At 42.8% G+C, this 16,513-nt stretch overlaps 1 protein-coding gene across 1 annotated transcript; it reads left to right on the forward strand.

The window, feature by feature from the left end:
• Nucleotides 1-2,804: 2,804 nt before the first annotated feature.
• On the forward strand, nt 2,805-9,248 carry LOC310894167 (myosin regulatory light chain 2, smooth muscle minor isoform-like). Its single transcript, XM_083823971.1, has 4 exons — nt 2,805-2,963; nt 7,158-7,355; nt 7,595-7,756; nt 8,760-9,248. The coding sequence occupies exons 1-4, from the start codon at nt 2,825-2,827 to the stop codon at nt 8,930-8,932; spliced, it is 672 nt and encodes a 223-aa protein (XP_083680097.1). The 5' UTR covers nt 2,805-2,824; the 3' UTR covers nt 8,933-9,248.
• The last annotated feature ends 7,265 nt before the right edge of the window (nt 9,249-16,513 follow it).

A 16,513-nucleotide genomic window follows, 5' to 3' on the forward strand; every position in this document is an offset into this window, starting at 1 on the left:
ATTTTTTGAATTGACTAATTTGGCAATTGTTTTGTTTCTAGACAAACAAAGAGGAATGCATTTGAAAAGCATTAGATGAATTGGTAAGTGCTTAGAGCAGGTAAATCATCTGCTTCAGGAGGGTGCTCAGATTTTGTTTCTAGGAATACCCTGAGTCCCTCTGAATTATTTTTATTTTTATGAAGCATGAGCTTCATTAAAGTATGTTTCTCCCACTAAAATGCATCCTTGACACACGGATACAGAGATGTGACATTCTGGCCCTTTTCTTCCACATGGCCAGGATTTTGCTGGCTGCAAATTCATCTTGATGAATTTATGGAATTAATTTTAGGCTGTTATTGTCAGCCTGGTATGCAGTATGATCATTTCCATGGAGGGGAACTGTATTGCCTGTACACACAATATACCAATTTATATGGAAAGCAAGGCGTAATTCAGTGTGAGAAGTTCCCAGAGTGTATATAAAGCAGCGGTGGAGATCCTTGTAACAGTGGAGCATGAAAAGACAAGGCAGATGCAAAACACGATGATATCAGTGAACAAGCAAGTCTAGGAATCCAGACCCTTCCCCCCAAAAAGCCACCAAAAGAGCTCCCAAGCACTGCCCACCACCCAAGAGAGGCACCCACCCAGCTGCTCCATTAATAGTGTACTTACTGCAGTGAGACTATTCACTTACACAGAGGTGACACTAACCCAGAAGGAATAGTTGTAAGGAATAAGTAATATTCCTATATTCCTATATATATTCCTAACTATAAGTAATAGTTGCAAGGAATAAGTGTAGCGAGTGTAGCGTATATTCAAGACTAAGTTTACAAGCAGCCTAGAAAACTCTCCTTTATGGACATATGGCCTCTGACAAAGTAGTAGGTATGTCACTTTTAGGTAGATTTTAAAGTTATCGAAGTGTCCAAAGTCCGGAAGCTCATAGGACTTTTGGAAATGTGCAAGCTTCTAAATCCCACTGAAGGTAGACTCCTAAACTTATTGAGAGACATTTTACATTCCTGGCTGCATATTTAGCCTTTACGCATCACTGGTTGTCTAGCCCACCTGTGCTTCAGTTTCATCATCTGTAAAGTGGAACCTGTGATGCTTTTATACATTCTGAAGAAGTTTAATGAGAGCTAATGAGAAAAATGTTACAAACAAATCATGTATTTGTTTATAATTGGTTAATTAGTGTTTGTGAAAACAGTATTGCTCTTCATGAGTCAATAGTACTGTCATCTGTATTTCTTATAGATCTAGGATCTATTGGGATCTAGTGACTCTCTAAATTCCACCCTACTTTCCAAAATAGAAGATTACACACATCTCCCTATTAAGGAAAGGATTCAGAAAAAAAGTCTTCTAAAAGGTCAATGGGCAATGACATAAGCTTGGCCCTAGTGATTTCAACTACAGGCTGAAGTCCTCTGTGGCTAGTCTATTACATATTGCTCATTATGTTAATATTTAATATGAGTACTACACAGTGTAAGTACTACTCATATCCAGGCACTTAAGACATAGAAACAGGTATGAAGACTTATTCTGATAGGCTTTCCTACATATTCATTATACATACTGTAGCCTTTGATTGTTCATTTATTCTTACATTTTTCATTATTCGTTATTTAGCTAGGTTAGCTAAAACATTACTTTAGAAAAAGTCACAAAAATGAATATAGGTCACTGAGTTAACATGGTACCAATTTTTGAATGAAAAAATATAAATAGTGGTTATGAAATATTATTTATTTCATTGTTGGATAAAAATGCAGTCTCTAACATAGGCAAAGGTTCCCATTACTAAATTATATGTTAATTTTCCTGCTGATGCCAGCAGGAGAAGTATCCGACTCTAGAAACATAAAAAATGAAGATTAAAAAATGTAGTTGAGGCTATTATATAGATAAGACAATCAACAAGTGTTAAAAGCAATCTTCCAGACAGATCAGCTCTTCTGGTTGTTACAACAGAGCACTTCCAGGGAAGGCGGGGCAGTACCATAAAAATATAGGTATGTACATATATTCCTGGTAGGATATTCCTGTTACGTGTAGGGTCAGTTACCAGCTGTTCTACAACACCCCACCACCCTGAACATTCAAGAGAGCATTGATTTTTTTTTCTGTCAGGAAATGGCAACAGTTGAGTTTTATGATGCTTTTGAGACAATTTCAACCCTAATTAACAAAAAAAAGTCGCTTGGAAACGAGGTACTGATAGTCAGGAAAGATAATTTTGTGGCAGCTGTGACATAATGGAGGATGGAAAGGAAGGAGGTGCTGGTGCTCGGGGGTTATATGTGATACCACGGGAGGGATTGGGGGGGCAGGCGTGGCTGGCTCAGGGAGATTAATTAAAAACATAAAATGTGTGTTTCACTGTTTACACGTGAAGTAGACTGGGGCCGTATTTATTCGCTTAAGCACCACCCGGCGCTCCGGCCGCCATCTTTCTCAGGGAGGCACCGCCCGGGGCCGGGCCCGCCCTGACCGTTGGGCGCGGCGGGGGGCGTGGCCTGGAGGGCTGACGCGCCGCGCCCCGCCCCTCGCGCAGGAAACTCCCGCCGTTGCCTTACAAGGGCAGGCGCTGCCTGGAATGCGGGGAGCGTTCCGGCCTGCACCAAAGCCGAGCCCAGCGGGGGGGGGAGCGGGCTGAGAAAGGGCGCGTGGCGCTCACAGCACCACTGATAAGGGCAGGGGGACGTCGAGAGGAAGAGTGAGACCTCGGTTACCGCCAGCGTTCTGTCAGCGGGGCTCGGGCCGCGGCGCGTCCCGTCAGAAGCGATGAGCCGCGTGGCCTTCCTCCCCCGGGCTCTGCGCGGGGATGGTCTCGCCCACGCTTCCCTTCCCGTGCGCTGGTTGGGCGGCGGCCGCGCGCTGCCCGGAAGTGCTGGTGCTGCCGCCGTTGGTGCCGTTGGTCCCTCTCCGTGTCTGTGTCGCCGCCGGGGCTCCGCCGACGCCCGGTCAGTGGGGTGGGGGGGGGGGGAGGGGAGGGCCGGGGGCCCGGCGGTACGCGTCGTTGGGTCAGAAACTGGCTGGGTAGCCAGGCCCAAAGAGTCGTGGTGAATGGAGTTGAATCCAGTTGGAGGCCGGTCACTAGTGGCATCCCCCAGGGCTCAGTGCTGGGGCCGGTTCTCTTTAATATCTTTATCGATGATCTGGATGAGGGGATCGAGTGCACCCTCAGTAAGTTTGCAGACGACACCAAGTTAGGTGCGTGTGTCGATCTGCTCGAGGGCAGGAAGGCTCTGCAGGAGGATCTGGATAGGCTGGAGCGATGGGCTGAGGCCAACTGTATGAAGTTCAACAAGGCCAAGTGCCGGGTCCTGCACCTGGGGCGCAACAACCCCAAGCAGAGCTACAGGCTGGGAGATGAGTGGCTGGAAAGCTGCCTGGCCGAGAAGGACCTGGGAGTATTGGTGGATAGTCGGCTGAATATGAGCCAGCAGTGTGCTCAGGTGGCCAAAAAGGCCAACAGCATCCTGGCTTGTGTCAGGAAAGCTAGCAGGACCAGGGAGGTGATCGTCCCCCTGTACTCGGCTCTGGTGAGGCCGCACCTCGAGTACTGTGTTCAGTTTTGGGCCCCTCGCTACAAGAAGGATATGGAGGTGCTCGAGAGAGTCCAGAGAAGGGCGACGAGGCTGGGGAGGGGTCTGGAGAACAAGTCTTACGAGGAGCGGCTGAGGGAGCTGGGGTTGTTCAGCCTGGAGAAGAGGAGGCTCAGGGGAGACCTTATCGCACTCTACAGGTACCTTAAAGGAGGCTGTAGAGAGGTGGGGTTGGTCTGTTCTCCTACGTGCCTGGTGACAGGACGAGGGGGAATGGGCTAAAGTTGCGCCGGGGAGGTTTGGGTTGGATATTAGGAAGAACTTCTTTACTGAAAGGGTTGTTAGGCATTGGAATGGACTGCCCAGGGAAGTGGTTGAGTCACCATCCCTGGAGGTCTTTAAAAGACATTTAGATGTAGCCCTTAGTGATATGGTTTAGTGGAGGACTTGTTAGTGTTAGGTCAGAGGTTGGACTCAGTGATCTTGGAGGTCTCTTCCAACCTAGATGATTCTGTGTGTGCGGGGAGGTGGCCACACATGTCAGTGTAGCGGCGGCAGCGTTAGATCCAGCCTGGGGTTCAGTGGGGAGGTGTTGTGGGACTTAAGGTGTACCGTCAGCCTTACAGGAGAAGTTCCTGAACCATTTCCGGAATAAGGCCCCGGCCATTCTGTGCATCATAGTGTTAGGTGGAAACCAAGCCTCTCTGTCAGGACTTGTGCCATCCAATGTGATTGCTTATCTACTGATACTCTTCTATGTTCAGCCTGAACTTCATGTGTTTCAATTCCAATAGCATGATTTTTTTAAAAAAATTATCTATCTGGTGGATATCTCGGATGAAATCCTTTTGTCTCCAAAATTAGTGAGTCCTGTACTTGACTCAAGTGAAGCTAGTTCTTGCTCACTGCTATATGCACCAGAATAACTTATGTATAAACACTTGGAACTTTTATCTATCACAAATTGGTCTCTTAGGCTGGATGGATTGGTGTCCTTGTTTTTTTTGTTTTCTGAGCATGTTCCGATTTATCACCCTCATTCTGATGGAGTTCTCCAGAGTGCCGCTCTACCTCAGGCATAGCTGCACCGAGCTTGTGCCGAAAGGCAGTCTTGTGAAATGCTCCTCTCTATCCATGCTGACGCTCCAGAGGTCTGAGCGCAGCAGTCGTGCCTTCTGTGCTCTGTATGGCTGCTTCCCAAAGCTGGTTTAGAGAAACTTTAGAAAGCAGCCATGCAAGCATTGCTACTGTTCCGTTTGCATTTTTTGTCTCTTGTAGCGTGATACTCTGATGTGGCAATCTCTTGAGCAGAGGTAAAAACAATTGGTTCTCTTCCCACCATGCATAACTGCAGTCAGCAGCAGTCTGCTTCTGTTACCTTCTGGGTTAGCTTGGAACTGTGCGTGAGGGAACTGGAGGTAGCAGCACCCGGGCCTCGTGGGATCACTGTCCTGTGCTGCATCCAAAGGAAACTTTTTTTGGTTTACTTTGAATAGCCATTATCCTTCAGTCTATGAGCTATTTCAGTGAACAATTATTAGCGGGTATTATTTGGCCCTATTTTGAGCAGCGGAGCTTTTAATCAGCAATTCGGGGTTGAACAGGTTTCTACTGAGGTAAGAGAAAGACTGAAGTCACGCGCAGCTCCAGACTGCAGCCTGAAAGCCAACTCCCGTTTTGTCGGCTGCCTTCATGGCTTTCTGGATGTCAGGAGTTCAGGTTTGTTTGCTGAAGTGTTGTTGGAGGCCAGAGGTTTCAGATAGCTTGTGGTCAGTGAATGTAATGACGAGAACTTCAGCGTTGCCGAATGATGCAGAGTTGCATTTCGGAGGCTATTTTTAGTTCAGGACTCAATGGTTCGTTTTATACGTCAGAAGAACGTTGTATGTGAACAGGAGATATAAAAGCGTGGAATTAGCAGAGGAGATCAGTAACGCTGCTTGTAGATGTGAGGAGAAGGACGCAACTATGGAATATCCTTTCATGATCCAGATGCTTGGTACAGCGTGCCACGTATCTGACACAAAGCAAGGTAAAATGCCTTTCCTTTAATTAAAAACAAAAAGAAGAAAGGTAACTGCTTTTTGCCTGTGCATTAGATTGGTCATCTACGGGAGCAGCTCTGCTTATTTTACTTTCTTTAAGGATGAATCCAAGTTGGTGACTTCAGTCTTGATTTTCAGGAGCCTTACAGAAAATATAGTAACTTGCAAGCAAACTGTTGAGAAGCCATTACGCCTGTGACTCTAATTAGCGTTGCATTTTTGATGAGATAACTGAAAAAAAGGAAGTAAGAAAATCAATTCTTGGTTAATAACTCTCAATTTCAGAATGTTGGCTTTCTTGTGACAATAAGTGACGCTTAAAGTCCTCCTCTTTCAGGATGTTTATTGCAAGTGCTTAAGGTAAAACCCAAAACCAAGGATAGAAGTAATTTGTTTTGGGTAACGCTTGGTTTGGGCGTGCTAAAGGATTATAGCAGCATGGATGATTTGCATTAAATAAAACTAAGGCCTAGATGTGTACGGGACTTATAGAAACAGTGGTAAACAAGTCCTACCATATGCTGAGGTCTTTGTGTTTGCATGTCAGTGCACCAGATTTTCATATTTGTACCATTGGCAATAGTCAAATGCTAAATCTGTTTTCCCAGCTCAACAGAAGCCACTAACTAGAAAGTCTCACTTATACCCAGATTATATTGTTACCACGTGAACTACCGCTTGTTAGCTTCTGTTTGACAGCTCAAGGGAAACAATGAAATTCATATACACCTGCTATGTAAAGAGTCTATGAAAACAGTAGTTCTACAATCTGAAGATTGTTTCTTTCAAGTTAACAACTTCTAAGAACACACTTCTATGACTTTAATTCATTTACAAAAAAAGTGTGTGCTGGCATTTGCATATGTATTCTGTTAATAGTTCAGCAGTGTAAGAGAATAGCAATGTAGCGCTTTTGGCCCAAGAGTCGGTTTCCACTTTCCAACATGCAATCCCCTAGTTGACTTGGAAAGAACTCCAGTAGGACTAGTTTGGCTGATCTCTCGTCTCCCAGCACCCCAACCCAGCACTGTTCAAAAACCTTCACAAAAACCCGAGGCTTCCGTTAGGGTCGGCTCACTGAACCGCAGCTACTTCAGCATTGTTATTCAGAGTCTAAAATATGTATTTTTTGCCTCCCAAATGTTATCAAGCAGTAAGCTAAAGTTCATTTAACAGCTAAATACTATACAGCTTGGCAGACCATATCCTTCTACACGCCAGTGCCTCCTGATCTGCTAAACAGATTATTGTCTTAATTTGTGGAAGAGGCAGTTGGGGTTCTGAATCAGAAATACAAGCACTGGGTGAGCTTCAGTTCAGGAACTGTGATTTGTTTTGTTTTTATAATGTAGCATGCTGTTGACCTTCAGCACTATCTCTCTGAATCATGGAGGAGATTACGCTTAGTACCCAGCTAAGTCTGGATAAAAGAAAACAGCATGAGACAGTAAAGTAACTCTGTATGTTGTGTTTGACTATAACGTGGAATTTGATATTCTTTTATCTATCTCTCCCGCTAAGTACTTGTGATGTCTAAATTTTGGGTATGTTTCTGTTTTCGTAGAGCCAACAGCCAACATGTCTAGCAAAAGGGCAAAGACAAAGACCACCAAGAAGCGCCCTCAGCGCGCCACTTCCAATGTATTTGCGATGTTTGATCAGTCGCAGATTCAGGAATTCAAGGAGGCCTTCAACATGATTGATCAGAACAGGGATGGCTTCATTGACAAGGAGGACCTGCATGACATGCTTGCCTCCCTTGGTAATGTTGGGGCAGGGGAGGAATTTTGCCACTTATACATGGGAGACTTACTAGCTCGACAGATAAATAACAAAACATTTGCTAACTCATTGCACTGGGCTCTAGGATCTGTTACCATGACTCCCAACAGTAATAAATGCGGTGAAATTATATTAACAAACTTATTTTACAAAGTGTCATTTTTCATCTGTCTGATATTTTACTGAAGTTTTTCTAAGGTATGTTTATGATCACTGTAGGAAAGAATCCCACGGATGAATACCTAGATGCCATGATGAACGAGGCCCCGGGACCCATAAATTTCACGATGTTCCTCACAATGTTTGGTGAGAAGTTAAACGGCACCGATCCAGAAGATGTAATCAGGAATGCTTTTGCCTGCTTTGATGAGGAAGCAACAGGTATGTGGGTAAAATAACAGTGTATGTGTATTACTCTTTCTTATTTTTGTAACCATAAATACTTCTATTCAAGGAAGCTGTGATGAATTTGAACTCTGAAAATTCTGATTTCTGCAAGCCAGAAATTATGCTGTATTTCCTCAGAAGCTGAAAATAGCTTCTTTTAAACAATGAAAAACTTAATCCCAAACTTCTAGCTCTTCATTTGTTTTTCACGGCAGGAGAAGAGAACAAGATATTGACTGGGAGCCATGCCCTTATTTTTTTTTCCTAACTTTATATTCAGCATAGGGGCAACTTATATAAGGGGAATCCTCCTTGTTTACAAAGCTGGTGTGCTTTTATGAAGAACTCTTTTGTTAGCAACTTGTTCAGCTACACTTGAAAGGGAAGACAACTTATACAAGAAAAAGCTGGTAATTAGATTGCTGATAGAAGAAAGGAATTACAGGTTATTTAAGGCTGTTTAATAAAACAATGGTAAAAATGTTTTCTTTCCAACCAGTCTGGTAAATGTGAGTTTTGCCAATGATTTAAGATGAATTTCAAGTCTTTAAAATATTTTAGACTTCCCAGTGCTTCTTGCAGATGTTGAGCATTGATAGTAAAGTTCCATTTTAAGTGTTTTTTTCATTAGGAATGTTCAAAACAAATGAATCCCTTTTGTATAAAATACACAGTTGTTAAAAGGCTCTCAGTGCTACTGAGGGTTCAGTCCTATTATGAAGGAAGATAGCATATGGACACTGACAAACTTCTTACAAAGGCAGGTCATACAGTGACCTTTACTTGAAGTAGCGAGACCATGCAAATTAACTAAGAAGCTTGACTTGATTGATTGCTTGTAATTATTTGTATGTTATGGTAATAGGCTTTTTCATGTGCCAAAAAAAAAAAGATTAGCTCTTTTTTATTAAAACAAAGAATTAAAGCAAAATTATTATCCAGCAGTTAGCAGACAAATGTAAAAGGTTTTTACTTGTTCCCTTACAACACACTGTAGGGTTTATTCAAGAGGACTACCTGCGAGAGCTGCTGACGACAATGGGAGACAGGTTCACAGACGAGGAGGTAGATGAGCTCTACAGAGAGGCACCAATCGACAAGAAGGGGAATTTCAACTACATTGAGTTCACACGCATCCTTAAACACGGAGCAAAAGACAAGGATGACTGAGCAAATCTTTGGATACCTGCAGATTATTTCTACTTCACACTTACGTTTGTTTTTGAGGGTAGAAGTTGTTGCATGCATTTAGCTTTACAGCTTTTGCCTTTCTTTATGTATTTATCTATTCCAGGCCATTTAGGCACATCTGCACCTGTGTAATCAGACTGGAAGTGGGGAACATATTGAGGAAAAGCATATGGGGACAAAGATCAGTGGACTTTAAAGTCCATGAAAATAATCTCAATGTTTCTGGTTTAGCTGGATTTTTACACTTTTTGTAACAAATGCCATTTTGAAATAAAGTTTGCTATATAGATTAAAATATCTCATTCTTTTGTGGAGAGGGGAATTTCTATTATGCATTTACAAAGGCGGGTCTTAATTGTATTTTATTTGCAGTTGCAAATCAAGCTCAAACTCATGATGTATTGTTCTCTGTTGCATAGTTATGAAATGCTCCTAGCAGTATATGCTGGTGTCTTTAAAAATGAAGCTGTGTAAATCTGTTATATCAGTTTTTCCAAGTGGAGTATGACTGGCATAAGTAGTTAGCCCAAGAAATCTTCAGGGAAGACTTAGAATTGCCTAATTGCCAGCAGGGAGCATTTATGATTCTTGCCTAGAGGCAGATATCTTGCTTAGTTTTTATTTCCTTTTTCTATTGATAGTTTTTCAGCAATATTTTTGTCAATGTTTGTGTTCCCAAGATTGCATTCCTGTTTTTTTTTCTACTGGCAATAAGTGGGAATTAGGCATATTTTTTCCTTCTGTTGAAGGAAGCTCATGCAAAGGCACCTATGGGGTGAAAGTGTCTGTGCTGGCAATAGCAATACTTGTCCAGAGCAATAGCAATACTTGTCCAGAAAACGTCCATAAATTTTGTTCTGCAGCTTAATGGCATTTGCATGGGAGAATAACAGCAAAAAAGTTCTGAGAATTAACTTGGTAAACCCTATGTGTGGTAAAACCACTCTCACTACTCAAATGATGTTTTATTCATCTACCTGATATTGATGAAATGGCTTTTACACAAACAAGATTCATTCATACAAAAACAGCTGTGTTGATCCTGTTCTCTTGAATACCAAGAGAAAGTTCCTACTCAGTTCTCAGAATAATTACATCCTTCCATATGTCTCCTGCTCTTAGCTCATACAAGCCAAGAAAGCATAAGAGGAATCCATCTTGCCTACATATTTATCCATCCAAGAGATGACCTGTTAACCAGAAACCATGCCCTGAGCTATTCCATGTGAGACCCAAAAGAATAGGAATCTTACTTTAGCTAAAGCGTGTGAGAAGATTGGGCCAACATGAAGTGCCCCAGGATGCAAATACTCTACAAAAAAAGAGTAGTGTTTGTCTAACTTCCTGTGTAGAGTCACGAAAGACTTGGTTTCTTTAAAGCTTTATAAATCAGTTGATTTTACACACAATAAGCATACTTTGTTCATTCCTTCATGGTTTCTTTTACTTCTGGGTTTAATTAAAGTTGGTTTTCAACCATTACTTTCCTATTTTTGTTTTGTCTCAATTTTTCTTCCTTTTTTTCCCTCCTACTCAGAGTGTGTTCTTCAGTGTAGTACTTCAGACTGCCCCACCTGTTCCTATTCTCAAAAGGTTGCTTTTAAACTCTCTCTATGCTCTTCAGTATGGTTACTATCGTAGTCTTTCCCTGGAATACCTGACAGATGACTTTAAGAAGGCAGTTCATGTCAAAATTCTCACCTACAACACCCTTGTCAGAGAACTGTTGAAATTTAGGAAACATGAAATTGTTGAAATGTCACTATGTGCCATTAAGTTGAGGAGCAGTTACACTCTTACTTCTTTACTATTCTTGTAGCGTTTCTGCAATTCAATATTGTGTGTGAACATGCAAGCAGCCTGCATTAAGGATAAATGTTAAGTCTTTTTTTCTTTGAACAGCTAAATGGACTAAGACTGGGAGGTTAAGATTTTAACCTGTTACAAACACTGGGCCTCTGAACTATTCTCTTCCTGATGATTAGTAAATCATCTCAATAAATTTTAGGTGCTGGTATGTTACACTGAATAATCAGCAGATAAACCATCTGGATTTTCCATGCTGGAAATAAGTTTAGAATTAGTGATTATTAAATTGTAAATCACGCTAAAGAGAATCTGGTATCCTTCTCGAGAGGAAGTTTATTTCAAAATCTTCTGTGCTACTGCCATTAATTTTTCAAGAGCTAGCTGAAATGGGGAACGTAGCTGTTCTGTTCCTTGTTGCTGTGTGTGGACCTTGTGCTGTTGGCCACTTCTGCTGATTAGGGGCTGGTCATGGGGAACTGCATTAAGTGTAAGGATACCCATAAAGGAAGATACGTTACTGAGGAAGAATTTCCAAGGATGTTCAAATAATGCTGACCTTCTATGGCCAGGTTTCCCTGTTACCCATATTGTAATATAGGAGACTAGTCAACTTGCCCATGGGGATGTTGATTTATCCTTATTTATCCTTAACCACTGGATTTATCCTTAAGGATTTATCCTTAACCTCTGGAAGGTCAATAACAAGCCCTGCCAAGAGACCATATAAGAGCATCAGATGCATTTTGTAGCTAGGAATGTTCAGACAGCTGAGGTTGCGTGCCGAGGGCTGGAGGGATGTGTCATCAATAATCCACTTCCAAAAATAAAAATAACTTTGGTCATTGAAGCAGTTTAAGATTCTGATGACTTAAACTTAGCATTTTGCAGTCAAATTTTTGGAATCAATCTGTTCTCCCTTGGGGTTCATGTGTAATGGGTCTTCAAACTGTGCTAGAGTAGGCTTATGATGAAAGACTATTTTCACAGGCTGATGCACACATTTAATAGCCTTAAATCTGCAGTGATATATAACACCCCGCAAAGCACCGCTGAAAAGCAGTGATTTATTCTACGCGACCCATTTACCCTGTTCTAAGGCTACATCCACAAGGGTCAAAATGAAGCCAAAGCCTGACTGCAGCTGCATGAGAAAAATCCAGAGAGGAATCTGTCTGCGTGAAGTGCTGCCAGTGTATACTTGCCTTTTTTTTTTTTCCTTTCCCCTCTGTTGCTGGTGATACTCGTTAAATGCAGAGATTTGACCGCTCAGGATATGCTTGTTTCTGTTCTTTCAATCTGCATCTAAGCAAATAAAACATTCTCACACACTGATCGCATAACAAGCGTTTCACAAAATGGAGTCAGCTGAATACACTGGCTTAGCAACTAACTGATGTCACAGAGGTGGTGTACACAGACGTGGAAGTACGGATCTGTTTCGCTACTGATCTAAGAACTATCTTTAGATTGCATGCTCGTTTCTAAGATCACCAGTGTACGTTAAGGAATGAAATGGGCCCCATCCTGGAACAGGACATCAGGGCCTTAGTATCCTGCTTAGTATTTGTTCTGAAAGATGGAAAATATTTTGAATCTTGTCAAATGTTTCTCATGTCCATGGCTTTTTCTTGTTGGTAATGATACTAATATATTACCTGATACATTCCTGGGGAGTTTCAGCTAGCAATGAATAGCTCTTACTCCACTGAAGGCATTCAGACAATGGAAGTCCAAATAACAGGTGAGTAACAATGAAAATAGAGGCAGAGATGTTTTGGACAGCAGCAGTTAATCTGCCATTGGTATTGTCTGTGTACCTGTGCTCCTATTTTGGTCTGCTCCTTTCATTTTTCAAACACTGCTGTCGCTTTTAGATATTCTTCTAGTTCACGGAGAAATGATTCATTATGACAGCAGCAATCTCTGTGAACTCAGAAACAGGATTACAAATGCCAGGAACAACGCAGACAAAAAGAGAAATCGGTAAATGCAGCTTGCAAATAAGTTATTACAAAACGTCGAAGAGGAATACTGGAAAACAACTCCATGCAGCTCATAGCTGTTGACTCAGAGATCGCTGTTTTCCTAAACCTTTGATATATTACATTAGGAAACTTGTTGTGAAGACTAAAAGTGGCAGCACACGGCTGAGCTTCCTGTTTTCTCCCTCCAGTTCGTGGGCCTGTACGTGGCGTTCCCTGGGACCGCTCGTTTCCTGCAGGAGTGAACTCGGTTGCTGAGGGCAGACAAAGCACGCAGGCTGCTGGGGTACCACATCCTTTGGCAATACTCGCACTAGACCTTTTAAAAAAATAATTAGCATTACAAATTTTGGCAATACAGAAATGATTATTGCCAAGGGAAGTTTTCAGGCCAAAATATGTAATGTTCCCTAGAAAACAGATTGTGCATAATAGGTGTTGCATCACAGGGCTTAAGGGGTCGTGCGGTCTGAATTAATGTCATTCAAACTTTGAGCCCAGGTCAGGCTTAAAGGGTTATCGTAAATGGGGTTGCATCAGGCTGGCGGACAGTCATTAGTGGGGTTCTGCAGGGCTCCGTTTTGGGGCCAGTTCTCTTTAATGTTCTCATAAATGACTTGGATGCCGGATTCAAATGTACGCTAAGGTTGCAGATGACACCAAACTAGGAGGAGCCACTGGCTCCCTGAAGGGTAGAGGGGCCTTGCAGAAAGATCTTGACAAATTAGGGTGCATCGCCAACTGTGTGAAATCTTAACAAGAGCAAGTGCCAGATTCTGCACCTGGGATGGGGCAACCCTGGCTGTATTATTCAAAATATATGCTATATATGCAAAAACCTGGCTGGGGGACAAGAGGCTGGAGAGCAGCACTGCAGGAAGGGATCTGGGGATTTTGGTTGATGACAAGTTGAACACGAGTCACCAGCGTGCCCTGGCACACCGTGGGCCACATCTGGGATGCATCAGGCACACCACTGTTGGCCGGTTGAGGAAAGGGATTGTCCCGCTCTGCTCTGCACTGGTGCGGCCTCACCTCAAGTACTGTGTGCAGTTTTGGGTGCCACAGTATAAGAAGGACATAAAACTATTAGAGAGTGTTCAAAGGAGGGCTACAAAGATGGTGAAAGGTCTGGAGGACAAGACGTATGAGGAGCAGCTGAGGTCCCTTGGTTTGCTCAGCCCAGAGCAGAGCAGGCTGAGGGGAGGCCTCATGGCGGCCTGCAGCTCCCTCACGAGGGGAGCGGAGGGGCAGGCGCTGAGCTCTGCTCTCTGGGGACAGCGACAGGACCCGAGGGAACGGCATGGGGCTGGGACAGGGGAGGGTCAGGCTGGGGGTTAGGGAAAGGGTCTGCACCCAGAGGGTGGTCGGGCACTGGGACAGGCTCCCCAGGGCAGGGGTCACGGCACTGAGCCTGTAGGAGAGTTTAAGAAGCGTTTGGACAACGCTCTCCGACATGTGGTCTGATTTTTGGGTGGTCCTGTGTGGAGCCAGGAGTTGGACTCAGTGATCCTTGTGGGTCCCTTCCAGATCAGGATATTCTGTGATTCTAATAACTCTAACAGAAGATGTTTACATGTTCTTTGGAAGCACATGATTAACAGGAGAACAGGAAATCAAAATGCCTTCTGGAAAATCCCAACAGCTTGCTCATGCAGCTTCCTTTACCATACAGTGGTGATTTATTCCCTTTGTAAACCAGTCTTGTCCTTTGACAAAGCTTGAAAGGCAGTTAAAAACAGTACAGAATTAGACAGGTAGAGTCAAACTTGAATATGTGCACCTACAGAAGCAGACGGTGCATGACAGCACCATTCACTTTAGCATTCTTGTCAGCTGTCACTGCTCAATTTTGCAAGGCTTATTTCATCTTTAATCTGTAATTTCCTCACTTTGACTATTTTAAGGTATCAGTGAGCAAAACCTCTCTAAATAAAATCAAAGAATCACAGAATCACAGAATATCCCGAGTTGGAAGGGACCCACAAAATGATCATGTCCAACTCCTGGCTCCACACAGGGCTACCCAAAAATTCAGACCATATGTCTAAGAGCACAGTCCAAATGCTTCTTAAACTCCGACAGGCTTGGTGCCGTGACTACATCCCTGGGGAGCCTGTTCCAGTGTGTGACAACCCTCTGGGTGAAGAACCTCTTCCTGACATCCAGCCTGAACCTCCCCTGTCACAGCTTGACTCCATTCCCTCAGGTCCTATCGCTGGTCACCAGAGAGAACAGATCAGTACAATCTAAATATTGAAATACTTTTTTGGTAGTTTAGTTATCTTTTGTTTTGCTTATGAGTGTTGTCTGTGTATCTCCTTGGGAGTTGAAAGGCAGCATTTCACAATAATTTACAGCCTTTGTCTAACATAGTCAATTGACTGGGTGTTAAATAAGGACTGCAAGCGCTGCCTTAGTACTTGCTAAAATAGAGCTGGCATCAGATGCGAGTAACTTGAGCGTTGACTTAGGATTGTATCTAGCAGGCACTGACATTTTTTTCCCTCTGTCAAATTCCTCTTCCTTAGCTGTGAGCTAATAATTTCTAAAGCAACACGTTTTATACTGTTGACATCCTACCAGCCCGCAAGAAGCATGTTGGTTTTGAAATTGGTTCACCAGCCAACAAACCTTTTGTAAGCATCAGCTAATAAGAAAGCTGATAACAGCTTACTTTGTGTGCCAAACACCTGACTAAATACGCTCCTTCCTGTTTTCTGGATATGTTTTAAAATACTGTTTTAGGCCTTTGGCCAAGCATTGAACAGATTTCATTTTCTTCCTTATTTGTACAAGCACACTGTCAAAGAGATACACGCTAATTCAGCATGTGCTGTGGACTCTGGCTTAGCAGAATTAATTACATGTGTTTGAAAAACTGGAAGGCTCAGTCTCTTCTGACTAAAAATACCTTAAAACTTGTTTATTTTTGCATTTTATTTATAAACATTGAAGAATCATGGTGTCTGGCAATACTTCTGTTTAAAACTAGTGTGAAAAGGAGGTATGAGGGAACACAAAGGTTTGGCTACAACTATCACAACTTGCCAGCTGGAATTAAAAACAAGTGATGGGCATCCAGCAGAAGCAGGGAAGTAGCAGTAGTGTGACCTCTTTATCATAGAGAATAGGTAGCAGGAATCAGTAGCCCGAGATGTACATTTCAACTGTGTGTGTGCATGTGCGTGTTGCTTATTTATAAAGGACTTTGGACTTGGGAATGTAAGACTGGCAAGGAGCACCTTTTCTGCTGACTCCAGTCCCTGCACATTCCATCAGCCAGTTTCAGTCCCCACTCATACAGTGATCAAGCTGCAGACTTGTTTTTTTTTTTTTTTTCCCTGTTTTACAACACTTCAAAAAGACTGACTGTATTTTATTTATGTTCCACTACATTTCTCTGCTTTGTCCCTAGCCTTGGAATATCATTGTCATACGATGCTCTAGAGAGCTTATATTCTCCTCAGCTGGGCACAATGGAAGTTACCAGAAAGTCAAAACAGAGCTATTTGTCACTTACATGATAGAGAAACAACACATCTTTCTTCTATAGGCTACGGCATATTCTCTGAGAGCCTTTATTTTGTATGCACCAGAATCTGCACTGAGGCAGGGATCACCTGGGAAAGCAGTTACTTATCATTTTTATTCATGAGGCCTTTGAAAACAGTGAATATCCAGAAACTTGGCTGGAAGTCTTCCTCTGAGGCTCCCTGAGAGATCCAAGCAAAGATAGGCATTCAGAATCCCTTCTTGGGTTTAAAAC

This window comes from Anser anser, assembly GCF_964211835.1.
Source record: "Anser anser genome assembly, chromosome: 2".
Taxonomy (NCBI): Eukaryota; Metazoa; Chordata; class Aves; order Anseriformes; family Anatidae; genus Anser; species Anser anser.